Below are 26,221 nucleotides of genomic sequence, written 5' to 3'. Positions count from 1 at the left end.
GTGTGTGTGTGTGTGTGTGTGTGTGTGTGTGTGTGTGTGTGTGTGTGTGTGTGTGTGTGTGTGTGTGTGTGTGTGTGTGTGATGCTGTGGGGGTTAGAGAGCTCAGGGGGTAACTGGCCCCAGGTCAAGGCTTTTGTGATTCACTCAACTTACAACTCTGAACGCTTAGAATGCGCATTTGGGTTTTTCCTTTCTTCTGTAGATAAACAACCCTGTCCCACACATTCCAATGACTTAAGAATCAGTCTTTGCAAGTCTTGCCCAAAATGTGGATTGAAGTTGGAGAATTGTTTTTGTTTTCCTGTTATTCAAAAAAGATTAACATATGTTTGTTATTCTGTAAAGGTTGACACTGTGTTGTGTATTGTCACGGTATGGTGTGTTGTAATACTTCCTGTTTGTGCGTGCGTGTGTGTGTGTGTTCTCCATGTGTGTTCCCTACCCAGGCCCTGAAGTACATAGGTAATAAAGTGCGGCGACAGCGGATGTGGGGAGGACCCAAGAAGACCAAGATGGAGGAGGCCAGAGAGCTGCTGGCCTCTCTCATCCTGACACACGTACCTGTGAGTGTCTGTTAGGGTCAGGGCCCATCACTGACTGACCCTCCCAGCTGATTCGCTCACTAAACTGTCAGTCTGAAGCAAAGATTGCTTGATTGAATGTGTGTTCTTCCATGATACCCCATTTATGTGTTCATAAATGGGGTATCATGGAAGAACACACATTCAATCAGTTGTTAAGGATAGGTCTTAAGCTAGGTTTATACAACAGCCCAGACAGTTTGAGGTAGTTTTAAAACCAAATCCCATTGTTTTGTGACGTAAGCCCAGTTCACATACAAGATTCGCAACGCGACGAAACCGTTTTAGAATGTTGCAGTGGAAAATTGCAGCGGTGTGAATTACCCCGTCGCAGGTCGGCTGAAGCCGGCTGATTGAGTCTCAAGAGATTCAACTTGTCCAATTGCAAGCAACAAGTTTTAGAACGTACCATAGTGTCAGGGCCATTGTTACGATTTTCTAACCAATCAGCAACTGAACAATTTGTTCCCGTGTGCTGGTACGAACGAGCGTGTACACAACAATGTGTCAGGCTCTCTGGGTTCACGCGAGGGCCAGTAAGCTACTGGTTAGTTAGTTAGTAACAAGTAACGGCTAGTTCACATTAACGAGAGGCTACTGTACAGTGATTTTAGAACAGAAAAGGCAGATGATCGCGGAAACAAATGCGGAAAAAATATAATAATAACGGGTTGCTGGATAAGGAAATTGGTTGGCCGGTTGAGTGACGAGCCGTTGTTATGGAAACGGTAAGATTGAAAGTTCTAAAATTGCCGTTTTCAAAATTCAACCTGTCAAATCATATGGAAAGACTATAAAACGGACATTCTAAAACGGACATTCTAAAGCTCTCGTCACAGGGTCCCGTCACGGCTGTTGCACGTGAACACAGACTTATTTCCGTTGTGGAAATGTGCCATTTATGAGCTAACCGACCTGTGGTCCCCAGGTGAAGGAGTTTAACTTCCGGGCGAAGTGTGTCTACCTGGCAGTGATGGTGCGCAGAGTCATCCTGGCTCAGGGTGAGCACAAGGTGGACGACCGGGATTATTACGGCAACAAGCGTCTGGAGCTGGCTGGACAGGTAACCATAGTAACACGCTCCCCCACCTGATGCACAAGGCTTCAGTAGTGGAGACTTCGGGTTTGTTTCTCAACCAGCCGACCAACCGAGCAGCGCTGCTCTGCTGTGTAGCTACAGTGCGCTTTGTGTGATCAAAAGACCCGAACAAAGACACACACACACTCACACTCTTCCATAACACATACACACACTCTTCGCCAAAGCACACACACAGACAGACACATACTCTCTCTCTCTCTCTCTCTCTCTCTCTCTCTCTCTCTCTCTCTCTCTCACACACACACACAGAAACTGTTCAGAGGCCCGTGTTAGCATCTCCAACCAGCCGGGCCCCGATCTCTAACCTGCCTCATTGTATCAGCCCTCTCTTTCATTAACACTCTTATTATTCTGCTCCTGCTTTGTTTTCCTGTGTTTCGTGGTGCTCCTCCTCCCTCCGTCCTCCTCCCTGCTGGCTTTGTTGAGGGAAGAGATATGCAGCCCCACCAGAATCCCCACTCACGCAGACCAGGGACATTTCAGCGCCGCCACAAAAGAAAGGCTGCCTTGACTGGACCGATTGAGCTAATCCTGAGCTCTGAGCCTGATAATGTAATTACTACTGTCTTAGGGCCTTTCATCCCTCTGCCCCAACCTGCACTGTATGAGCAGGGGGGGGCACAGAGCCCCCGTTCTGTAGTGCCTTCCACACTCATGACGCCAGCAATCTCCCCCCTCTCCAATTATCATTCTCTGACATTCAACTAATTAGCCCGGCTTCGCGACGGAAGCTTAATTTCTTTATTAATTTCTGTGGCGCCGCCTGTTTGTTGTGCTGTATGCTAATGTGTTTTGGTGTGTGTGTGGTGGCGGGGGGGGGGGGGGTGGGGACCCGGGAGAGAGGCCAGGTCAGGCTTATCAACCAGCTGGCACACCTGCTTATTAAGGCCGGCGCGCCAGGCCGCCCTGATAAGAGACGGGAGCAGCGGGAAGCAGCCCGGGCGAGCTGGGAGATCTGACAGGCTGCCGGGGATGAGAGAACGACTCTCTCAGCAGGTTCAGTCAGAAACTAGTTTGAAAAATGTGCAACCGGCCGGTTTGTCTTGGGTCGTAGTCGCCTTGGGTACCACCGGGTCCACCCGATCACCTGATCATCCATGCTGAAGGGGTTTGTTGTCCAAGTGAATTCAGAGCTGTCATAAGGTGTGTTGTGATATGGGCTGTTGAAATCCTGTTCTCTGATTGGACAAAAGTAATGCGTTGTCATATTAATACGTCTCTTCAGAAGCTGTCGAAAACAAACAAATTATGACGCCCGTTTCTCCTTGCATTGGTTATGTTGACCAATCACTGTGCTCTCTCTCTCTCTCTCTCTCTCTCTCTCTCTCCCTGTCTGTCTGTCTGTCTGTTCCCACAGCTCCTGTCTCTGCTGTTTGAGGACCTCTTTAAGAAGTTCAACTCTGAGCTGAAGAAGATCTCTGACCAGATCATCCCCAAACAGAGGGCCGCTCAGTTCGACGTGGTCAAACACATGCGCCAGGACCAGATCACCAACGGCATGGTCAACGCCATATCCACGGTCAGTTCTGGTCAAGGCGCGTGCTCTTCACATTGACATGGGGGACGGCTTCCAGACCTCCTCTGTTCTGTAAGGTCAGCGAGGCGGTCCGTGTTCTCCTGAGGTCTTCACTCCTGGTTATCCGGCGTTACCGGCAGGAGGCATGCTCAGGTGTACGGCGACTCCGAGCAATGTGCCAAGACTGTGCTCCATATCTATATTTTCCTCAACCCCCTCAACAGTGTGTCCTTTCCTTCTCCACTGTCTCCAGGGTAACTGGTCACTGAAGAGGTTTAAGATGGACCGTCAGGGCGTCACCCAGGTGCTGTCCCGCCTGTCCTTCATCTCGGCGCTGGGTATGATGACCCGCATCTCCTCCCAGTTTGAGAAGACGAGGAAGGTCAGCGGGCCGCGCTCCCTGCAGCCCTCACAGTGGGGTATGCTCTGCCCCTCAGACACCCCCGAGGGGGAGGTGAGTCACACAATAACACCCCCCACCTGCTGCAGACGTCAGACGCTACGCTATGTCAATGTCAATGTCATTTTATTTATTTAGCACCATTCATACAACTTAATGTAGCACATAGTGCTTTACATAAAAACATAAATCATAAAAACACAGCAAGAACAGATTTGAAAGAAACAATCAAAGTAAAATAATTAAAAATTAAGGTAGACAATTAAAAAAATATATATTTATATATACAGAGAAATCAAATGTATAAACACTAGGATATTAAGACATACAGAGAAATCAAATGTATAAACACTAGGATATTAAGACAAGTAAAGCTATGTGATAAAAGCAATGTTAAAAAGGTATGTTTTAAGATCTCGCTTAAAAGTTTCCACGGTCCCAGACATTCTCAGGTCCTCAGGCAGGGTGTTCCAAAGGCAGGGGGGCATGAGAACTGAAGGCTGCTTCCCCAGGCCTCTTAGTCCTGACTCTAGGACCTCCCCATGCCTCTTAGTCCTGACTCTAGGACCTCCCCATGCCTCTTAGTCCTGACTCTAGGAACCATTAAAAGCTCAGTGCCAGAGGACCTGAGGGACCTACTAGGTGTATATTTTAAAAGCATATCTGACATGTATTTAGGTGCTTGATTATGTAATGACTTATAGACTAATAAAAGAATCTTAAAATCTTTTCTCGAACGGACAGGTAACCAGTGCAGTAATTTTAAAACTGGTGTGATGTGAACCCTCCTTCTGGTCTTTGTAAGAACATGTGCTGCAGCATTTTGAATCAGTTGGAGTTGACTAATCGCCTTTTTTGGTCGGCCAGAGAGGAGAGCGTTACAATAGTCCAACCTGCTAGTAATAAAAGCATGTATTAGTCTTTCAGTATCTGTTGTGTGTACAGAGAGTCCTACAGAGTGTGTGTGTGTTCGTGTGCGTGTAGGCCTGTGGGCTGGTGAAGAACCTGGCCCTGATGACCCACATCACCACAGACATGGAGGACGGCCCCATCGTCAAGCTGGCCTTCAACCTGGGGGTGGAGGACGTCAACCTGCTCTGCGGCGAGGAACTCTCCTACCCCAGCGTCTTCCTGGTCTTCCTCAACGGTGAGGGCGATGACCCACGCAGGCACACAGACGCACACACACAGAGAGCACTCCGCTAGGAGTTCAGGTTTGCTCTGTTTGCTTTGTCTCTGTAGTTGAAACTTCAAAAGCTTCCACCACCCTCTTGTCTCTGAATGCAACGCCTACAAACATGAAGGGAGGAACAGCGCCTGTCCAGTTTACAGAAAAACAATTATGCTCTTTACAGTGTGAGCGATAAGTTATTAATTGAAGGCTACCAGTGAGTATTACGTCTGAGGTGGGCCTTGGACCGTTAATTACTGGATGTGTTTTTCGACCACTGATAACTCATGTCATTATGTTGGTCACCACACAGCTTAGTTAATTAGCCGCAGCAGGTGTCCAAGTCACACAGAGGATCGTGCGCTCTGTAAACCCCCCCCCCCCGACAGAGGCGGTGTGTCTCCCCAGGCTCTCTGGTCTGCTGTGTGTTGCAGTGTGTGGGGTCTGATATGAGACCAGGGCTTGTTCTGGCTGTGGACTTTTGGGGGGAGGGGGCGGGGGGGGGGGTTAACATGTTGTTAACGTGACATTTGATGAATGTCTGGTATGTTTATATGATTGTTTTTTTTTTGTGAGAGGGCGACTTTGTGTGTGTGTGTGCGTGTGTGCGTGTGCGTGTGTGTATGTGCGTGTGTCTAACAGTCTCCGGTGTGCCCCCTCCCTGTCTGTGTATCGCCCCCCCACAGGTAACATCCTGGGTGTAATCAGGGACCACCCCAAGCTGGTCAGCACCTTCAGACTGATGCGCCGCGCGGGCTTCATCAATGAGTTCGTGTCCATCTCCACCAACCTGACCGACCGCTGCGTCTACATCTCCTCTGACGGGGGGCGTCTCTGCAGGTGGGGGGGGGGGGCAGGAGACACACACGGACAACACCACGATACACAAACACCACCCCAACGCACCCCCCCTCCACTAGGGCTGTACAATAAAATCGATTCAGCAATCACACTTTTTTTCTGCGATACTGTATCAATTTTCCGTGGTACAGTATCAAGATTTTTATTTTTTTATTTTTAGTTAAGTACAATATACAGAACAAGGCGGGGAATAGATAGTTATATAAAATAGTATTTAGTCATACATACATAATTCATGTTTTAAATGGATTTCAAATCTTGAGTATGTATGAATGTATTTTCAGCTGTATTTTACAGCAAATTATGTATGTATTGTATCGTATCGCTATATATACAATTGTATTGGGGCATATGTATCGTGATACATATCGTATCTTGAGGCCCTTGCTAATACCCAGCCCTACCACCCCACTGACAAAGCTTGGCGCCGCGTCGTATTAGTTATTCTATGGCGTTCTACAGTCTGACCCCCTGGTGTTGTGCTGGACAGGCCCTACATCATCGTGAAGAAGGGCCAGCCCATGGTGAAAAACAGACACATCGAGGAGCTCTCCCAGGGATACAGGTGGGCCATGTCTCATAATGATGATGTCATTGCTCTCCCAGGGATACAGGTGGGCCACGTCTCATAATGATGTCATTATGGGTAAACATCCCATTCGTCCAGTAGATAGCGGTAATTTCTCACATAAGATGCTCGCTAATGCTTTATTTTACAGCCTGTTAATTACATGTCAAGTAAAATTTTATTTAGAAAAACAACTCACATTGGCTAAAGTGCATAGTAATTACAAGTTAAATACACAGGAATATGTATTTATTCGCTAACTACTGCTTGTGTTTACCTAGTATAATGCTGATCATATTTTAAAGATGCTGTCACATTTATTCTCCTGATAGAACGTTTGAGGACTTCCTCCATGAGAGCTTGGTGGAATACCTGGACGTAAACGAAGAGAACGACTGTCAGATCGCTCTCTACGAACACATGATCACTACGTCAGTCGGCTGAAGGCTCTTTTTCCATGACATTGAATTTTATCACCATTTTATAACTTATTCCCGTTTCATATTTCCAGGATTTCATGGTTGTGTATATATATATATATATATATATATATATATATATATATATTTATTTATTTTGCAGGGAGACAACCCACTTGGAGATCGAGCCTTTCACCCTGCTGGGAGTGTGCGCTGGTCTGATCCCCTACCCACACCACAACCAGTCCCCCAGGAACACCTACCAGTGCGCCATGGGCAAACAGGCCATGGGTAAGACCGCAGATTCATCTTACCATGTTACCTTGATAATACTGGATTTGAACACTACTGTATTTTGGACAGGACTCCTTGCCCTGTATAGATGTACTGATACATTAAAACAGTCTCCCTTGCTCCTGGGGAGATCTGTCTGAAGCTGTTCCTCTGAAGACCAGGCCTCCAGAATCACCACATCCCCACAGTAGCACTGCTGTTTCTATGTACTCACAAACACACTGATGGTTAAAGAAGTTTAGTCTTTTTACATACATCACTCTTCACTCACAGACACTTACGAGGACCTCTCCCTCCTCCTGCTTCAAACACACACACACACACACACACACACACACACACACACACACACACACACACACACAATATCTTGTCCGAATATATTTGAGTGCGTGTCAGTGTGCGTGTGCGTGCGCGCATGGACATCAAACACGCGGTGCTTGCATAGCTTCCTCATTGTGGTGTGTGTGTGTGCGGAGGCTCTCTGTCTGTCAGTCAGGCCGAGTGTCATTTGCCATTCATTGTGTCTGCGGGGGTGGGGAGTGTGCAGGAGGGGTCAGTGTGCTCAGCTGCCGGGGGCCACGAGAGTACGCACCCTGGGTGCCCTGGTAACCAAAACTTCCCCAAACCACACTGGTGACATTTCCCAGTCACCCCCAAACCCCCTCCCTCCATCCCTCCACCCTTCTCTCCATCACTCCTCTCCTCTCTCCCTCCCGCCCTCCATCCCTCCCAACCCCCCCCCCCAGCTTTATAAAGCAGAGACTAGAGCTATATTTGGCCGGTATGCTCCGTCTTGTCAGTGTTGTGTGGAGGGTTCTATACATGTGCTAATCGGGCTGTGTGGCCCAGGGCCTCTTATCACCGGCTGTCTGCTGGTAGCCTGATTGTGAAGTAACAGTATCTGACATGTCAGGGACCCCAGGGAGGCTAGAGCCACTCCTCCACCCTGCCCTGCTCCTCCACCCTGCTCCTCTCTGCTCCTCCACCCTGCCCTGCTCCTCCACCCTGCTCCTCTCTGCTCCTCCACCCTGCCCTGCTCCTCCACCCTGCCCTGCTCCTCAACCCTGCTCCTCTCTGCTCCTCCACCCTGCCCTGCTCCTCCACCTGCTCCTCTCTGCTCCTCCACCCTGCCCTGCTCCTCCACCCTGCTCCTCTCTGCTCCTCCACCCTGCTCCTCTCTGCTCCTCCACCCTGCCCTGCTCCTCCACCCTGCTCCTCTCTGCTCCTCCACCCTGCTCCTCTCTGCTCCTCCACCTGCTCCTCTCTGCTCCTCCACCCTGCCCTGCTCCTCCACCCTGCTCCTCTCTGCTCCTCCACCCTGTCTAGCCCCTTTCGGGGCTGCATTACTAACAGGCTGGTATGGTCCCTTATGCTATGGCAGCGAAGTCATCAGACTAATTTCAGTCCGCCTGGTCAAAAATTCAAAACTCCTCGATGAGGTGAGTTTTGAATTTACTAGCCAGATATTAACGCAGACCAGAAAAGGGCTACACCTTGCCCTGCTCCTCCATTCTGCTCCTCCACTCTGCTCCTCCTCCCTGCTCCTCCATTCTGCTCCTCCACTCTGCTCCTCCACTCTACTCCTCCTCCTCCCTGCTCCTCCACTCTGCCCTGCTCCTCCATTCTGCTCCTCTGCTCTGCTCCTCCACTCTACTCTGCTCCTCCATTCTACTCTGCTCCTCCTCCCTGCTCCTCCTCTCTGCCCTGCTCCTCCATTCTGCTCCTCCATTCTGCTCTGCTCCTCCTCTTTGCCCTGCTCCTCCTCTCTGCCCTGCTCCTCCATTCTGCTCCTCCACTCTGCTCTGCTCCTCCTCCCTGCTCTGTTCTTCCACTCTGCTCCTCCACCCTGCCCTGCTCCTCCACTCTGCTCCTCCTCCTTGCTCCTCCACTCTGGTCTGCATGTCCCATCTGCTCCTCCACCCTGCTCCTTCACTCTACTGTGCTCTTCCATTCTGCTGCTCCACTCTACTCTGCTCCTTCATTCTGCTTTGCTCCTCCTCCCTGCTCCTCCTCTCTGCCCTGCTCCTCCATTCTGCTCCTCTGCTCTGCTCCTCCTCCCTGCTTCTCCACCCTGCCCTGCTCCTCCACTCTTCTCTGTTCCTCCACTCTGCTCTGCTCCTCCACTCTGCTCCTCCACTCTACTCTGCTCCTCCACCCTGCCCTGCTCCTCCACTCTGCTCCTCCACCTTGCTCCTCCACTCTGCTCTGCATGTCCCATCTGCTCCTCCACCCTGCTCCTCCACTATACTCTGCTCTGCTCCTCCACTCTACTGTGCTCCTCCATACTGCTCCTCCACCTTGCTCCTCCTCCCTGCTCCTCCACTCTGCCCTGCTCCTTCCACTTTAAAACTCTCCGTTAAGGAGCAGTAAAAACACAGTTTTTTTTTTGTTTATGATATATTTATTGGATTTTTCCTTGAACAAACAAAAAGATGCGACAACAAACTGTTCTTGTGTGTTGGCTGGCTTGTTTCTGTGCGGGACTGGTAGGACGGTAATGTCTGATAAATAAAGATGGGTCTTGTCACCTGGACACATCGGTTCCAATGCTTCCAATGCTAATCCAGCACAATAAGAGCGGGATAGCCAGTTAGCTCATGGGCTCACAACAACTAGCAGCAGCTTCCATAACATTAATGGTAGAGGTCAGTGGCTAAAGCAGTTACACTGATGATAACATAAAGTCATCCCCACCAGGAGCCCCGGTCTCCTGGGTGGGAGTCCAATGCTCTCACCACTACTCTACTTGTGCAGTGGAGATCGGCAGGTGGGTTTTGGTGTCCTTCTTCCAGTCCCTAGTGTGGGTTGGGGTTAGAATGTGGGTTGGGGTTGGGACAGGATCTGATCTATAAGGCAAGGGGTAAAGGTTGGAGTGAAAGGATGAACATGTGGAGGTTTGGGGTATAGTCCCATAAAGTCATCCCCACCGGGTCTTCAACCCCAGTCTCCAGGGTGGGAGTCCAATGCTCTCACCACTACTCTACTAGTGCAGTGGAGATCAGCGGGTTGATTTTGGTGTCCTTCTTGATTTTGGTGTGCTGGGACTACTGCCTCTTGTGGTGCCAACAGAGAAATGCAGGCCAACATTGTCCGCAGTAACGGAGGGAGGGAGGGAGGGAGTGATAACCGGACGAACGCTATACTAGGTGCGCTGGCTTACAGCCACGCACAAAAAAGCATCAATACATTAAGCTCATTTCTCCATCACCACCTAAAGCTGTGCCAGTCAACATTCAGTCTAATCACTGAAAATAAACCACATAGGCGTAGAGCGACTGGTGCATCACATCCTATACAAAAATTGATTACTATAGGATTTGAAGTGTCCTACTCCTATTGTAATGAGGACTGTCTGTCTATAATGCAGGAGCGTACCGTGGGGTCTTGCACAGGGTCTTCTCCGACATTGTTATTACTCCCAATGCTAAACACGGATGAAAATGAAGCGATATGTCAGAATACAAGACGCATTTAAGTCAAAAACAGTCTGAAAGTCGATTTCAGGCTTCCCCTTATGGTGTCAGAACGATGGCTTATGATCAAGTTTTATTTGGATTTGTATGGGTAAGCCAGGATTACCCTGGCTTATAGGAGCAATCACGACTGGTAGGGGTACCAATAATTTGCAACACTTGGGACAATTTAATTGTTCCTATCAAAACGTAAACAACTATAATTCTGCACCAAAACGAAGTCCATTAGACTACGACAACTCGTGCTCAAACACCACAACGCCTTTTACTGAAATAGCCCTGCCAGTGCTAACCATCTCTGGGCTACTGTATTTAACATAATAACATCGCATTCATAAGCCATCCTTCTGACATCATAAGGGGAAGCTTGTCAACGACATGCGACAACAGGTCCTTATCTCTCACATAGCAGCAAATTCACACACATTGCCAACATGATCAATCTGAAATGCATACGGTTGCGTGTCCACCGACAAGCTGTAGGCGCTATAGGGACGAGAAAATAACTTGCCTGATATAAAATGGGCACCGCAAACACAGGCATTTCTGATTATGTCCTCAGTCCAGTCCGTAGGCTATGCTTAGCCACAGGCGACTCCATTTCTGAAAAGGCCGGTTTCCTCTTGAAACGAATAAAGTTTGTCACAACAGCCAGACATATTGATGGTATATAAAATACTAGTCTTTGCACTAAAATACGGCTCGCTCTGAACTCGTCTGTCTCCACCTGCTTCTGTTTCAAGAATGCCCGCGCATACATAGCTGGGTCTATAATGAACAAATATGACCCACGCTCTATTTTAATAAATGCTGGGTTTTGAAGCCTCGGCGCTAACAATAAATAACTTATTTAGAAGCGTTCTGTCCGAGTGAAATTATTTTTCCGGTAGTCTTCTTCTGTGGTGGTGGCAGTGCTTTGAAGCTTCAACCCAGCATTTGTTAAAATAGACCCTTTTGCTTAGGTAAGTGACGTTTCATATTTATCTGACACTTGTAGGCTAAATATGAGCGCCTCTCCTAACTAGGCCGACACCGATTTATTTTGACGGAAAAGTGAATGGACCAGCAAAGGACTGTTGTCTGGCATGAGCGAGCGGAATGCGACAACGGGACTGAGAAGGGCTACATTTCAACCAGACATTCCAGTGAAACCAGGTAGTCAAAATAACTTACCTGATATAAAATGGGCACTGCAAACGCAGGCATTTCTGATGATTTCCTCAGTCCAGTCCGTACGCTGTTTAGGTAAGTGACGTTTCATATTTATCTGACACTTGTAGGCTAAATATGAGCGCCTCTCCTAACTAGGCCGACACCGATTTATTTTGACGGAAAAGTGAATGGACCAGCAAAGGACTGTTGTCTGGCATGAGCGAGCGGAATGCGACAACGGGACTGAGAAGGGCTACATTTCAACCAGACATTCCAGTGAAACCAGGTAGTCAAAATAACTTACCTGATATAAAATGGGCACTGCAAACGCAGGCATTTCTGATGATTTCCTCAGTCCAGTCCGTACGCTTAATAATGGCGATTTCGTCTGTCTTCCTCTGCTACTGTTTCAAGAATGCGCGCATAGGCTACTTGTGCTGACTAGGCTGTTACATAACTTCTACAACATCCAGTGACAAAATATATCATGGTACCTTTGTATGTCCACACCAAGGATTGAACTCACAACCTTCTCGGTGATAGGCAGTGCACTATCCACTCGGCCACCGCTGACCTGGGAATTCTGTGGAGTCTTTTGGTTTTGATGTTCTGGGACCACTGCCTCTTGTGGTAGCAACAATGGAACTGCAGGTCAACAACACGACGGAAAGAGGAAGGGAGCGACAAATAGGATTCCCTCTTCTTAGTGTCGGCTTACAGCCAACACACAAAAATTGGTTGGTTCTTTGGGTATTGATATTAAAGCAATACATCGTGATATTTGGACCTTTACAAACATGTCTGGTGCTAATTCTCCAATTAGATTTACTAAAAGTAAGCTGAATCGTCCAAACAGTCTACTCAGAAAGATATTACATTGACATTTATTACATTTTAAAACTCGCGCCCCCGGGATGCAGCATTCAGTCGAAGTGCGCATGCACGTCTATGGATATCATTCGTTTTTTAATCTCAATTATATCATGGCGGAGGTGAGAAAACCGAAGCGAAACATCACGAAGGAAGCCAGAAAAAGGAAAAGACAATCTGACTTTTTGACAGTACGACAGTGCACTTACTCGCAGAGCCTGTGGGGGCGCAGTTCCGAGAAAACCGGAGGAAACTCTATGTATTGCTTTAAGTGGGTGGGTCGCTTGGATCTAGATCGGGGCGGGAGAGGGGGGCAGATCTGAGGAGAGGTTGCCAGACACAATCAAATTTGTGGATGGAGCCACGCAAAGTATGCTTAATTTTCTCTTATTTAATGAATTTAAGGACGTCTGCTAGCCAACTCGTATGTGTAGGGGGGGAGGCATTCTTCCAGTTAAATAAAATAAGTCTACTCAAGTAATGTAAGAAAAAGCAAAAAAAATCATGTTAGTGGGCCGGGGCAGATATGTCCGAAAACATAACACCGAAAAGAGCAGCAATTGCAGAGTGGCAGGAGACAACTTGAGAGATTACATCAAAAATTGAAGTCCAGAAGTAAGAGAGAGAGGGACATGACCAGAACATATGTAGGAAAGTGGCAGGGGCTTGGTGGCAACGAATACATGTTGGGTCTATGTTTGGATCAAATCTAGCCTGACGACATCTGGTCAGATGAGTTCTGTGAACAATTTTACATTGAGTCACCCCGTGCCTGGCACAGATAGAAGAGTGGTGTATTCTGTAGAGAATAGCTGACCGGGTTGGATCGTCTATTTCAACACCTATATCCTGAGACCATAATGTTTCTAAAGTAACAGAAACAGGGAATAGTAATGTAAATAAATGGTTATATATCGTGGAAATGGCCCCTTTGGAGACCAGAGTCTAACTCCAAAAGCGAGTCTAAAGGTGGAGAAGGAGGAATAGAAGGGAAACCAGAGTAGCATCTACATAAGTCCCTAACCTGAAAGCATCTAAAACAGTGAGATCTTGGAATGATGAATTGAGCTACAAGCTGTTCAAATGAGGCAAAAACACCATCTACATATAAATCCTTAACTGAAGTGACTCCTCTCCTATTCCACAATTCAAAGGAATTATCATGGAGAGATGGAGGAAACCATGGATGAAGAGGAGTCAAAACAGAAAGATGTTGAAATCTGAAATGTCGAATAATTTCTCTCCAAACTTTAATGCTGTTAGAAACAACGGTGTTCTTGCTACACTTAGGAGGGGGCTCACTAGACGGCAGACATAAAAGGGCAGACAACGAGAGAGGAGCGACTGAAAACCGTTCAATATGAAGCCACGCTGGAACTGCATACTTTTAGTCCAAAATAATATAAAACGAAGATTAGCAGCCCAATAATAAAACCGAAAATTGGGCAAGGCAATGCCCCCTAAGCTTTTGGGTTTTTGTAAATCCAACAGGGTTTTAACCCTCTTGTGTGTTCTCCTCTCCCAGGTACGATTGGCTACAACCAGAGGAATCGCATCGACACCCTGATGTACCTGCTGGCCTACCCCCAGAAGCCCATGGTGAAGACCAAGACCATCGAGCTCATCGACTTCGAGAAGCTGCCGGCCGGCCAGAACGCCACGGTGGCGGTGATGAGCTACAGTGGCTACGACATAGAGGATGCCCTGATCCTCAACAAGGCTTCACTGGACCGAGGTTAGCTGGCTGCACCTGTAATGTTGATCCTTCAAACATGATTTCATGATTCCCACTGAGACGTCCTGGTCATTCTTCTTCTGATGATGATTTCCTCACACGTGCGTGCGAGCAGGACATGGTTGGTACTGCTGCATTCGTTAGGTCAAGAGCTTTATGCCAGGTCAAACCCTGTGTCTCTGTGACCTTCCCATGTTGAGATATGGGCGTTTCAATTCCCCCCAATTCCAACAATGAATCATGGGAATTTTTCAAGTCCAAAAAATGAATGGAGGTGAATGGCTGGCTGTGTTTGGGTGGTTCGTGGACCAGAAATGTGATTCGGAAAGTTGGACCATGATACACACTTCCACGTAGTTTCATGAAAATCGGTCCAGTATTTTTTGTGTAATCCTACCAAAGAACGAACGAACGAACAAACACACACCACCAAAAACATAACCTGTGCTGTCGCTGGGGCGGAGTTAATGAAGTGTTCAAAGGTCTTGACATTATCACACACTGACTTAAATGACACATCACAGGGTGCGATTGCTCAGTGTGTAGTAACTAGAAGGTTAAATGAGTTGTTTGACTCCTGTCACCTCTCGTCTTGCCAGGGTTTGGCCGCTGTCTCGTCTACAAGAACGCCAAGTGCACCCTGAGGCGCTACACCAACCAGACCTTCGACAAAGTGATGGGTCCCATGCTGGACGCCGCCACACGCAAGCCTATCTGGAGGCACAGTATCCTGGACGCTGATGGCATCTGTTCCCCTGGTGAGCAGCTAGCTAACACTACCTCCAGCAGCAGAGAGAACTGCTTCACTATGTTTTAAAGCCACATGAGATAACTAGGCACTTTGGCAGCCCCTTTGGTCGTGATAAAATCGGCACTGCGTTTTAAGAACCACACTTCCCACAATCCCCCATTCACTCGCTGTAATGATGGGGGATGCGTGGCGCAGACTGGTTTGGAAGATGGCTTTTCCCGCCAGTGTACTAGCCAGTACTCCGAAATTATAAATTAATAAATTCACAGGGTCTCATGCAGTCTCATGTCACAAAAATGATGTTTGGGGTCTTGCTAAGGCCAATTCATAAAGTAATAGCAAGTAAAGGTGAATATAGAACCATAAAAAAAGTTATCTCATTGAGCTTTAATGACTGCTACTACCGGTCTCTGCTCTAATTACTGCTACCACTGGTCTCTATGTTTTAATGACCGCTACCACCAGTCTCTGTTTTAATGATGTATGTGTGTAATAATAATAATAATGATGATGATAATGCATTTTATTTCAAGGCGCCTTTCATAACACCCAAGGTCACCATACATGGTTTAAAACAAGTAAACACAGACACAAACACAGACACTGTGTGTGTGTCCCAGGTGAGAAGGTGGAGAACAAGCAGGTTCTGGTGAACAAGTCGATGCCCACCGTCACCCAGACGCCGCTGGAAGGCGGCGCCCAGCCGGGCCAGCCCCAGTACCGGGACGTGCCCGTCGGGTGAGCGTGTCCGACCCGGACCGGCCAGCTACACCGGAGAATTCATTCGATCAACTACTTGAGAGTATTTCCAAATAACCTGGGTGTGTTCGATACGTCTGTGCTCCGCAGGTATAAAGGCTCCACAGACTCGTACATCGAGAAGGTGATGATCTCCTCCAACGCCGACGACGCCTTCCTCATCAAGATCCTGCTGAGACAGACGAGGAGGCCGGAGATCGGAGACAAGTTCAGCAGCCGACACGGACAGAAAGGTAGGGGAGGAGAACCTGACTATACCACAATAATACGGCTGGAGTGAAGAATTTACATTTTACCGCTTTCTTTTACGTCTTGATAACCCCAAACTTTTTATTGAGAAGCTGAGAGAAGGAGAAAGACATGCTGGCTCAGGCTAGGTCGGCTCAACCACCTGCCAGCAGAAGACATGGGGGTCCTGTGCAATGCTGTGTCACAGGTGTCTGTCCTAGTGTGTGTGTGTGTGTGTGTGTGTGTGTGTGTGTGTGTGTGTGTGTGAGTGTGTGTGAGTGTGTGTGTGTGTGAGTGTGTGAGTGTGTGTGTGAGTGTGTGAGTGTGTGTGTGAGTGTGTGTGTGAGTGTGTGTGAGTGTGTGTGAGTGTGTGTGAGTGTGTGTGTGAGTGTGTGAGTGTGAGTGTGTGTGTGTGAGTGTGAGTGTGAGTGCGTGCGTGTGTGAGTGTGTGAGTGTGAGTGTGAGTGAGTGTGTGTGTGTGAGTGTGTGTGTGTGTGTGTGAGTGTGTGTGTGAGTGTGTGAGTGTGTGTGTGAGTGTGAGTGTGTGAGTGTGAGTGTGAGTGTGAGTGTGAGTGTGAGTGTGAGTGAGTGTGTGCGTGCGTGTGTGCCTGCCCCTCCTCTCCTCATCTTTCCAGAGCTGCTTTTCAATTAATTGGCTCTTTGTCCTGTGCCAGACTATGCAAATGCTCTACACCCCAGCAGTGCTGTGCAGCTCCTGGGAAAAGTGTTAACAACCCTCATTGTGCCGCGGCTCCGCCCCTGTAGAGGACCAGGATGATGGTTTAATCAGAAAGCTAGCTGGCGCCATGCATAATTTATTCCCTTCATTACTGGGCTGGCCACTGGGCCGTCAGCAGAGCGGGGCAGAACCAGGTCCCCGTCTGGGGCGCTGGAGGAGTGAGGGTCAACGCTGGGTCAGAGAGGAGCGGGGAGGTGGTGGAGGGAGGTGGAGGAGCAGAACTAGAGAGGAGCAGGGAGCAGGGCCAGAAAGGAGCAGGGAGGAGCAGGGTTGGAGAGGAGCAGGTGTAGAGATGAGCAGGGTTAGAGAGGAGCAGGGTTAGAGAGAGAGGAGCAGGGTTAGAGAGAGAGGAGCAGGGCTAGAGAGAGAGGAGCAGGGCTAGAGAGAGAGGAGCAGGGTTAGAGAGAGAGGAGCAGGGTTAGAGAGAGAGGAGCAGGGTTAGAGAGAGAGGAGCAGGGTTAGAGAGAGGAGCAGGTCCAGAGAGGAGCAGGTCTAGAGAGAGAGGAGCAGGGATAGAGAGAGAGGCGCAGGGTTAGAGAGAGGGGCAGGGTTGGAGAGAGAGGAGCAGGTCTAGAGAGAGAGGAGCAGGGTTGGAGAGAGAGAGGGGCAGAGCTAGAAAGAGAGGAGCAGGTCTAGAGAGAGAGGAGCAGGGTAAGAGAGGAGCAGGCTTAGAGAGAGAGAGGAGCAGGGTTGGAGAGGAGCAGGGTTAGAGAGGAGCAGGGTTAGAGAGGAGCAGGGAGAGAGAGGAGCAGGGATAGAGAGGAGCAGGGTTGGAGAGGAGCAGTGCTAGAGAGAGAGGAGCAGGGTTAGAGAGAGAGGAGCAGGGCTAGAGAGAGAGGAGCAGGGCTGGAGAGGAGCAGGGCTAGAGAGGAGCAGGGCTAGAGAGAGAGGAGCAGGGTTAGAGAGGAGCAGGGCTAGAGAGAGAGGAGCAGGGTTAGAGAGGAGCAGGGCTAGAGAGGAGCAGGGTTAGAGAGGAGCAGGGAGAGAGCTGGGGAGGAAGTGTGGTTAGTTATCCAGTGAGGAGGTTAAGGCTAGGAGTACTGTTCTATTAGGTTTATTGTTCTCCATTGCTGTCAGTTGAAATTCTTATATAGGAGTTACTATTTATTTATAAACAGAGCATGTTAATGTTATATAATTTGCAAGCCCCTGGCACAGAGAAACACTAGGTTGATTTTCTGGCTGATTGATTTGGATTTTGGCTAACTTATTAAACCCCACCCCCCAGACCGGTCTCATAAGATCTGGTTAGCAGAGCAGAATAAGTTAATTATTTACCGGTCTCACACACACACACACACACACACACAGCTGTGTTGGCTGTGCAGGGGTAGTGGGGCTGGGGGGTCCATTGTGTGGGCCGCCAGTGCGGAGCTATAAGGGGTGTGATGGAGGGCTCGGACCCTCGCTGCTGTCCTGCCTTTCTCTGCCCATTTCATGCCTCTTTTATCATTCAGTCCCACACAAAACAAACAACACTGAGGATGTCTGCTATGGGAACTAGTCTCTCTCTCTCTCTCTCTCTCTCTCTCTCTCTCTCTCTCTCCCGCCCTCTCTCTCTCTCTCTCTCTCTCTCTCGCCCTCTCTCTCTCTCTCTCTCTCTCTCTCTCCCGCCCTCTCTCCCTCCTCCTCTCCCCTCTCTCTCTCTCTCTGTCCCTATCGTTTCCGTCCCACATTCTCCCCCCCTTCTCTCTCTCCCTCCCTCCCTCTCCCCCTGCCTCTCTCCAATCCTACGTCTTTCTCTCCCTCTCACTTTCTCTCCCCCTTCTCTCTCTCTCTCTCTCTCTATTCATTCTCTGTATCCCCTGTTCTCTCTGGTTTGTCTTTCCTGTGTTTGGTGCTTCCTGTGCTGTGGCCTGGCTGCTGTGCTGCTACCCAACCTGCTCTGGGACTCAGTATCCACATCAGCCAGTCAGCCGTCCGCTAGCTAACAGTAACGTTACAGCCCCCCGGGGTTGTTTATTATAGCTATAGCATGTGTATAACCCCCCCCCTCCTGGGTTATTTATTTATTAGATACATATGCATATTGCACGTATATAATCCATCTTATACTGTATATTAAGAGTACCTTTTGTGTAATTAGTGTTACTTTGTAAACTTTGTAATTTTCGTAATTTGTAACTTGTAAATTTGGAATTGAGTATTAGAGTTTATCTGCATCAAGCATAATCCTGGAGCCGGCAGCAACATTTCACTGTGACTGTACACCGTACATTACATGTGACAAATAAAGTAATCTTGATCTTGATCCTGCCACGGATCTCCAGGCCTGCTCAGGTGTGAAGTCCTCTCCCCTCCTCTTTTCCTCTACGGAGGACAGAGAGCCATGCATGCGTAATTCTGCTTTCACTGTCAGGCTAAGCACCGTCCTCCACTTCCTGCTTCCTCTCTTCTCTCTCTTTTTTTCATTTGCAAATGGGACTACAATCTGTTTACCCAGGCCAGGGAAGAGTGCTTCGGCCCCTCTGCAAACATTTACTCTCACAGTTAAGACGGGGGGGCCCCTGTCCTCCAGTCCTCCATGTGAATCTAAAGCCGGCTTCACACGCAACAGCCGCCGGTTTTAAAACGTCCGTCTTGTCTTTCCATGTCCAACATTTGCCATGTTGAATTTTGAAAACGGCAGTTTTAGAACTTTCAATTTCCAAATTGGCAGTTAAGCAATCAAATTCCATTCCAAAACTTGGTCTGGTCTGCTGTCTGTGATCCTGGCATAAGAGAGGCCTGCTATGCCAGCCCTGTCCAGTCCAGACCGCTGTCCGCCACTCTGGGACGGCAGCACCACTGGTTCGGAGGACAGGTGACCACGGGTTACTGTATGAACTGTAGATATTATGTAAGCTGCTGTCAAAGTGATACTATCTGGGGGTTATCTGGTCTGTTCCAGGTGAGCGTGCGTCCGTGTGGCATATGTGCAACTCTCCTGTTCTCTGCTGTGTTCCAGGTGTGTGTGGCCTGATCGTTCCCCAGGAGGACATGCCCTTCTGTGACACTGGCATCTGTCCAGACATCATCATGAACCCCCATGGCTACCCCTCCAGAATGACAGTACGTAACCTGTAACACTACACATATGACCTCTGACCGTAACCCATGGCTACCTCCTGATAGATTCTCTCTGGTGTTCTGGCTCAGCTGACGCTCGGCAGGGCCAGAGCCTCTAGAGCAGCAGTATTGTCTCTCTCCGTCTCCCTCCGTCTTCCTTTCTCTCCCTCTCCCTCTCTCCCTCTCCTGGTTTCTAGAGCGACAATGTTGACCCTCTCTCCTGGTCTCTAGAGCAGCAGTGTTGACCCCCTCCTGTAACTGAGACAAAGCCCTCATACTCTCCTCTCCTGGGTATCACTGGCCTCCAGAACACACGTCCACTGATGACACTAAGCAGTCAGAGCTTTACTGCCCCCCCAACAGATATTGGTTGCTGTGGAGACAGCTGTGAGTGAGTGTTGGAGGCGGCCATTAGCAGTATTTTAGACATTTTCCATCAGAAGCACACTTGATCAAACAAACACTTGATCTCATAATGGCTCATAAAACAAGTGAATTGTTTCAGAAGCGCTTAACTCGTATGATCTCTACAGAGACAGCAGGCCCCTCCCCTGCATTGGTTGCCATGGAGCTGACCCTGCTATGTTAGCTTAGAGATGAGCTGTTCCCCTCTACGGGGTGGGGTCAGAGGTCAGGGGGTTTTCCTGCCTGTGACCTCAGTGGAATGGCCCTCAGATGGTGACCTCTAGACCGCTATTATTGCCCTGAGAGATATGGACATGTAGTACTATTCTCCCTGTGCTTGTTTACATAATCTCACACAATACACAAACAGTATTATTACGTGTACAAATGCAGTAGTCGATTCATTTAAAAATGACTCAAGTATGACTCTATAAGCTAAAAATGACACTATCACTTAATGATGATATAAAATATAAACATCCTCCGTGCCTCGGTCTGCTCCTCATTCTCATCTGACTCTACCTGGTTGTTCTGTATGTATTCCATATTGGACGGTCTCTCTCCTGCGTGGTCTCTGCCAGGTGGGGAAGCTGATCGAGCTGCTGGCTGGGAAGGCCGGTGTTCTTGATGGACGGTTCCACTACGGCACGGCCTTCGGGGGCAGCAAGGTCAAGGACGTGTGCGAGGACCTGATCCGCTTCGGTTACAACTACCAGGGCAAGGACTACGTCACCTCCGGCATCACCGGGTAAAACAAACCCTCCCCACCGGGTTATGATGCTCCGAACTACACGCCATGTCTGAACATCTTCTGTGCCTTTACCGCATGGCAGTGAGCTTCAGTGTAGGTTTTATTAGTTTGTTTATCCATACAAGGAAGTGAAAGGCAGACCCGTGAGTATATCATATGGGTATTACTGAACAGCATTTAACCTCTAGTTGATTAGTGATGCTGAGTAATGTGCCCTTTTCTCAGGGAGCCTCTGGAGGCCTACATCTACTTTGGTCCTGTGTACTACCAGAAACTCAAGCACATGGTGCTGGATAAGATGCACGCCCGAGCGCGTGGACCCAGAGCAGTGCTCACCAGGTAAGCTGACCTTGGGGGAGGAGCTAGCACACTTGCGGGTTTTAACAGAAATTCATACTGTACTATACCTCTCCCTGGAATCTCACCATGACTTAACCCATTACACCTTACAAAACACTCTCAAACTCACCGTCCTCACATCACTCCCTGCTTTTAAACAAAATCTACAACAGATCGTAGTCGACTGTTGCACCTGTTGATCCTCCATGCCCCCCTCCCTCAGTTCCTTACTCCCCCCCCCACGCTCCCACCGCCCTACTACCCCCCGCCCCCCTGCTCTGTCTCTGTCTCCCTCTCTCTCACTCTCTGTCTCCCCTTTTTTCTCTCTCTCACTCTCTCTCACCTATTATGATGCTATACTTAACCTCTCGTATTATTCTATTTCTATCATTATTTTTGTATATTACTGTATTTTATTATTGTTGTAAATGATGTGTACATAACATGTTTATTTTCAGCCTCCCATTTCCCCCTTCCTCAGGCTGCTTAAGTATCTAAGAATTTGTTCTTAATTGCTTGCCTGGGTAAATAAAGGTTAAATGAATAAAATCCGTCCTGTGATTCGTATCCGCTCCAAAATGTAATGGGTTCTAAGTTGGCCCCTGCTACACCCTTACCATTTAGTTTCAGGAAAATTGGTCTGGTAACGTTTTGATAATCCTAGTCCCAAAAAATAAATGGAGGTTAATGGATAAACCAGTAAACGGCTCGTGGATCCGCTCCGTGATTCGGATCCGCTCAAAAATGTAATGGGTTCTAAGTTGGACTATGCTGCACCCTTCCGTTTCATGAAAATCAGTGCAGTAGTTTTTGAGTAATCCTGCTAACGCACAAACAGACAAAAAAACACGGTACCGAAAACGTTACCTCTCTTCCTGCGCTGACGCTGGGGCGGAGGTAATAACCCCCGTCACCAATATTATAATATAATATACAATCTAATAATATCTATCAGTATTCACTGACTAGTCCCAGAGTTATACCAGAGTTATACCAGAGTTATACCAGAGTTATACCAGAGTTATACCAGAGTTATACCAGAGTTATACCAGAGTTATACAAGAGTTATACCTGGCACTGTTGCTAATTCCTCTGTCTCCCTCCCTCCCTCCCTCCCTCCCTCCCTCCCTCCCTCCCTCCCTGGTGGTTCCTCCCCCCAGACAGCCCACAGAGGGTCGTTCCAGGGATGGCGGTCTGCGTCTGGGGGAGATGGAACGAGATTGTCTGATTGGCTACGGGGCCAGCATGCTGCTGCTGGAACGGCTCATGATCTCCAGTGACGCCTTCGAGGTCGACGTGTGTGGCCAGTGTGGCCTGCTGGGATATTCAGGATGGTGAGCAGGCCATTTTCCAGTGTTCTTTTACATCACAGTAGCTATTACTGACAGACCATGTTTAGGACATCTGTGCGTCAAGTCATGCCAGACTCAAACATGGTCCTACCTACTCCCCCACCCCTGTCTCTGTCCATCCTGTGCTGTGTCCCTCACTCTGTCCATCCTGTGCTGTGTCCCTCACTCTGTCCTCCTGTTTGCTCCAGGTGCCACTACTGTAAGTCCTCGTGCCACGTGTCGTCTCTGAGGATCCCCTACGCCTGCAAACTGCTCTTCCAGGAGCTGCAGTCCATGAACATCGTGCCCCGCCTCAAACTGGCACGCTACAACGACTGACCTGGAGATGGAGACAACTGGGCAGGGTTAGGAGAGGGGGCGGGACCGGAGGACAAAATGCAACATTAATTATCTCAGTTGATACCTGTAAAGCTAATTGTGGGTAATACTTGGCACTATGTCAGTGCTGATGAAAACTTAACATGCCAAAGCTTTTCAAAATAAGGTTGGTATATTTTTGTTTGCAAAATCACAAGATGTAAGTGTGCATATATTTTCTGTTTGTTTCTGATCCTTTTAATATTTTTCACTTAGCAATTATTATTTCAAGTGCATTATGTGTGTGCCTTAGTGTGTATGTACGGTATAATAAACAATCAGAAGACTGTTGTACAAATCTAGCTCTTGTGTTTTTATGCACCTGCAAATTATTGGTATTATTGGGTGTTATTGGATCAGAATATGCCAGTATATTACCAGACGGACGCGCTTGGACATGCACTAATTTAACCAAGGGAAATAAAGTGACACACTACTAGCCTAATAAGAGAGGTCCAACCCATTTACATTTCAGATACAAGGACCTCCAGCCTAAACTGGTGGGCCCTCCAGGCTGAATAGCAGGGCCTGCAGAGGTGGTGTGCAGTGTGTGGACCCTAAAGGGAGGCATTGTAGGTCACTGATGAAGTGTTCGTATAACACGACACTTTGACAGTTCGAAAAAAAGGTTGTTTTGTGTCATCCCCTTTCACTCTAAGCTTTAATACCACCAATATATACACAGCTCAAACCTACCCCCACACACGTTGAATCACAGCCCTTTGATTGGACAAAAGCAATGCACATCAGTAAGCTTGGTGCCGCTGGAGTTTGGGGGTGGGGGCTAGGAGGCTCGGTTGGATGGCTGCACCTGTCTTAGCTAATTAGCGGCTAATGAAGGGAGGAAGGATTGACAGAGGTGTGATGGGAAAGGATGTCCCCTGCCCCCTCTTCCTTTTTCTGACTGAAATTAATTAGATCCTCGTCTGGGGCTGTCTGTGTGTGACCCGTTCTGGTCTGACCCAGAGTGCAGCTCTGTCTGTGTGTGACCCGTTCTCCTGGTCTGACCCAGGGTGCAGCTCTGTCTGTGTGTGACCCGTTCTCCTGGTCTGACCCAGGGTGCAGCTCTGTCTGTGTGTGACCCGTTCTCCTGGTCTGACCCAGGGTGCAGCTGCGGCAGGTTAGCCTGGGAAAGCCTGAACTGCCGGGGGAGTGGTCAGTCCTCTTAGACACCTAGTCAGCCAGTGGTAGATGTTTAAAGGGGATCTTAACTTAAATCTATCTTTGATCATATGCATGGTGGACTGATGGAAAACATCCCATAAGTGATTTTTAGCCACTGGGCTCACTGGACATTTACTGTTCTCTCTTCTGTCAAAAAACAACAATAAATAGTTACAGACTGTCCTTATGCACTCACAACATAGTTATACATACATACAAATGTTTAAAAACAATCTGACTTGGAATTTGTTTTACTCTGTTAAAATGTTATGTAAGAAATAAGGTGCGGTCAAAAGTGTCAAAAGACAGGAAATGCAAATGAGCCCCCTACATAACCCCCGACTATTAACTAATAACCCTGGCTATTAACTAAAAGCCTCTAACTATTAACTAATAACCCTGACTATTAACTAATAACCCCTTACTATTAATGAATAACCTGTGACTAACCCTGATTATTAACTAATAACCCTGACTATTAACTAATAACCCGACTAACCCTGACTATTAACGAATAGCCCGTAGCGTAGGGCATGACCCTGTCAGAGATCCACGTCTGTCTTCCACCCTGTCAGAGATCCACGTCTGTCCTCCACCCTGTTAGAGATCCACAACTGTCCTCCATCCTGTCAGAGATCCACAACTGTCCTCCATCCTGTCAGAGATCCACGTCTGTCCTCCACCCTGTTAGAGATCCACAACTGTCCTCCATCCTGTCAGAGATCCACGTCTGTCCTCCATCCTGTTAGAGATCCACGTCTGTCCTCGACCCTGTTAGAGATCAACGTCTGTCCTCCACCCTGTTAGAGAATCCACGTCTGTCCTCCATCCAGTTAGAGATCCACGTCTGTCTTCCACCCTGTCAGAGATCCACGTCTGTCCTCCATCCTGTTAGAGATCCACGTCTGCGCAGTGCTACACTCGCAAACCAGGGAGGCCTTCATCCACGGTGTGGGTGAGTAATTCAGCCATAATCCCTCTTCCTCCTCCCCCTCTCCCTCCTCTCCTCCGCACCTCCCCCCCTCTCCCCCTCTCCTGTGGTTCCATTCATATTCTAATCACAGCTTTCCCTTCTCCAGCTCCAGCCACTCCATCAGAGCCCTCCCAGCCTCAGGCTTTGCACTTCTACTTCCCCCCTTTGTGGCTGCCGCTCTCCTCAGAGGCACTAAAACAAGGTTTCCTCAGCCAGAGAGAGAGGGGGAGACACAGTTCTCCCCTCATCCCAACCCTAACCCGCTCTCCGCAAAGGCACTAAAACAAGGTTTCCTCAGCCAGAGAGAGAGGAGACGAAACCCTCCCCAAAAGTTCACACGTGTGCCATTTCTACACTGATGCATGTGTCCATGCTTTCTTTCAGTGCTGTGATGTAAACCTGACATTTTAAGAAACCAATGATGGATTTTAAAATAGAAATGTTGTAGAAATGTGCAGAATAAATAGAAACATCTCTTCTCTCTGAGCTCTAGTCTCAGAACGTGCCTCGGTAGTCAAGTTGAAACCCTCAGGGCTGATGCCGTGTAAGAGACAGAATTAAAGAAAGTTTCCTGTCGCGCCAAAAGTGTCCCTGGGATCTAGGACTGGGACTTTAAATTAGAAGGGACGAAGGAGAGAGTGTGTGTGTGTATGTGTGCGTGTGAGTGTGTGTTTGGAGCTGGGGGGGTGTATAAAAACGTATTAAATGCTATAATGGAGAACGGGGAGGCCACAGTGCTAGGATTGCGTAGATCTAAGCCTCTTTTTTTTCTTGGGGAGGGAGCTTTTCTTATTCAAAGCAGCCTCACAAAAGACTTCCAGTGAGCCCTGCCACATCCCCATCTGACTCGGGGCCATTCATCAGCCCTGCTAGCCTATCAATGACATGTCCCCATCAGGGCTCCTATAAAATCAGCCCCTTTCCCATGAAACATCAGCAAACATTTTGACGGGTCTGGCTTTCCCCTCGCTGGATTCCTGGAGTCTCTACCCCCCCCTTCCTCCTCCCTCACCCCTGCCTCCCCCCTTCAGCACCACCACCAACACCAGCTCTCTCTCTGCGGACCTCAGATCCTCTACCTCTCCTGGCTGCGACGGGCTGTGGCGACGGGATCGCGGAGCGAGACAAGGGGAGACCCACTGAGGAGGGGGAGACCAGCACACAAAGCCATTTTTCCTTGAGGAGCCTGCGTGCCGTTGATGGGAAGAGG

The 26,221-nt window shown here is 48.5% G+C and overlaps 1 protein-coding gene across 1 annotated transcript in view; it reads left to right on the top strand.

The window, feature by feature from the left end:
• polr3b (polymerase (RNA) III (DNA directed) polypeptide B) overlaps nt 1-23,158 on the top strand; it is a 29,031-nt gene extending 5,873 nt beyond the window's left edge. Inside the window, exons 11-28 of the mRNA XM_084452605.1 lie at nt 447-563; nt 1,510-1,644; nt 3,041-3,202; nt 3,453-3,653; nt 4,584-4,746; nt 5,457-5,610; nt 6,122-6,196; nt 6,532-6,630; nt 6,782-6,909; nt 13,936-14,145; nt 14,745-14,903; nt 15,517-15,634; nt 15,746-15,888; nt 19,570-19,673; nt 20,657-20,823; nt 21,052-21,165; nt 22,326-22,499; nt 22,706-23,158. Coding sequence (XP_084308731.1) covers nt 447-563; nt 1,510-1,644; nt 3,041-3,202; nt 3,453-3,653; nt 4,584-4,746; nt 5,457-5,610; nt 6,122-6,196; nt 6,532-6,630; nt 6,782-6,909; nt 13,936-14,145; nt 14,745-14,903; nt 15,517-15,634; nt 15,746-15,888; nt 19,570-19,673; nt 20,657-20,823; nt 21,052-21,165; nt 22,326-22,499; nt 22,706-22,835 — 2,553 coding nt within the window. The 3' untranslated portion in view covers nt 22,836-23,158. The remainder of the gene's footprint in view (nt 1-446; nt 564-1,509; nt 1,645-3,040; nt 3,203-3,452; nt 3,654-4,583; nt 4,747-5,456; nt 5,611-6,121; nt 6,197-6,531; nt 6,631-6,781; nt 6,910-13,935; nt 14,146-14,744; nt 14,904-15,516; nt 15,635-15,745; nt 15,889-19,569; nt 19,674-20,656; nt 20,824-21,051; nt 21,166-22,325; nt 22,500-22,705) is intronic.
• The last annotated feature ends 3,063 nt before the right edge of the window (nt 23,159-26,221 follow it).

Source organism: Borostomias antarcticus (genome assembly GCF_949987555.1).
Source record: "Borostomias antarcticus genome assembly, chromosome: 18".
Taxonomy (NCBI): domain Eukaryota; kingdom Metazoa; phylum Chordata; class Actinopteri; order Stomiiformes; family Stomiidae; genus Borostomias; species Borostomias antarcticus.
The sequence above is the reverse complement of the archived record's forward strand: the minus strand, read 5'-3'. Positions and strand labels throughout refer to the sequence as shown.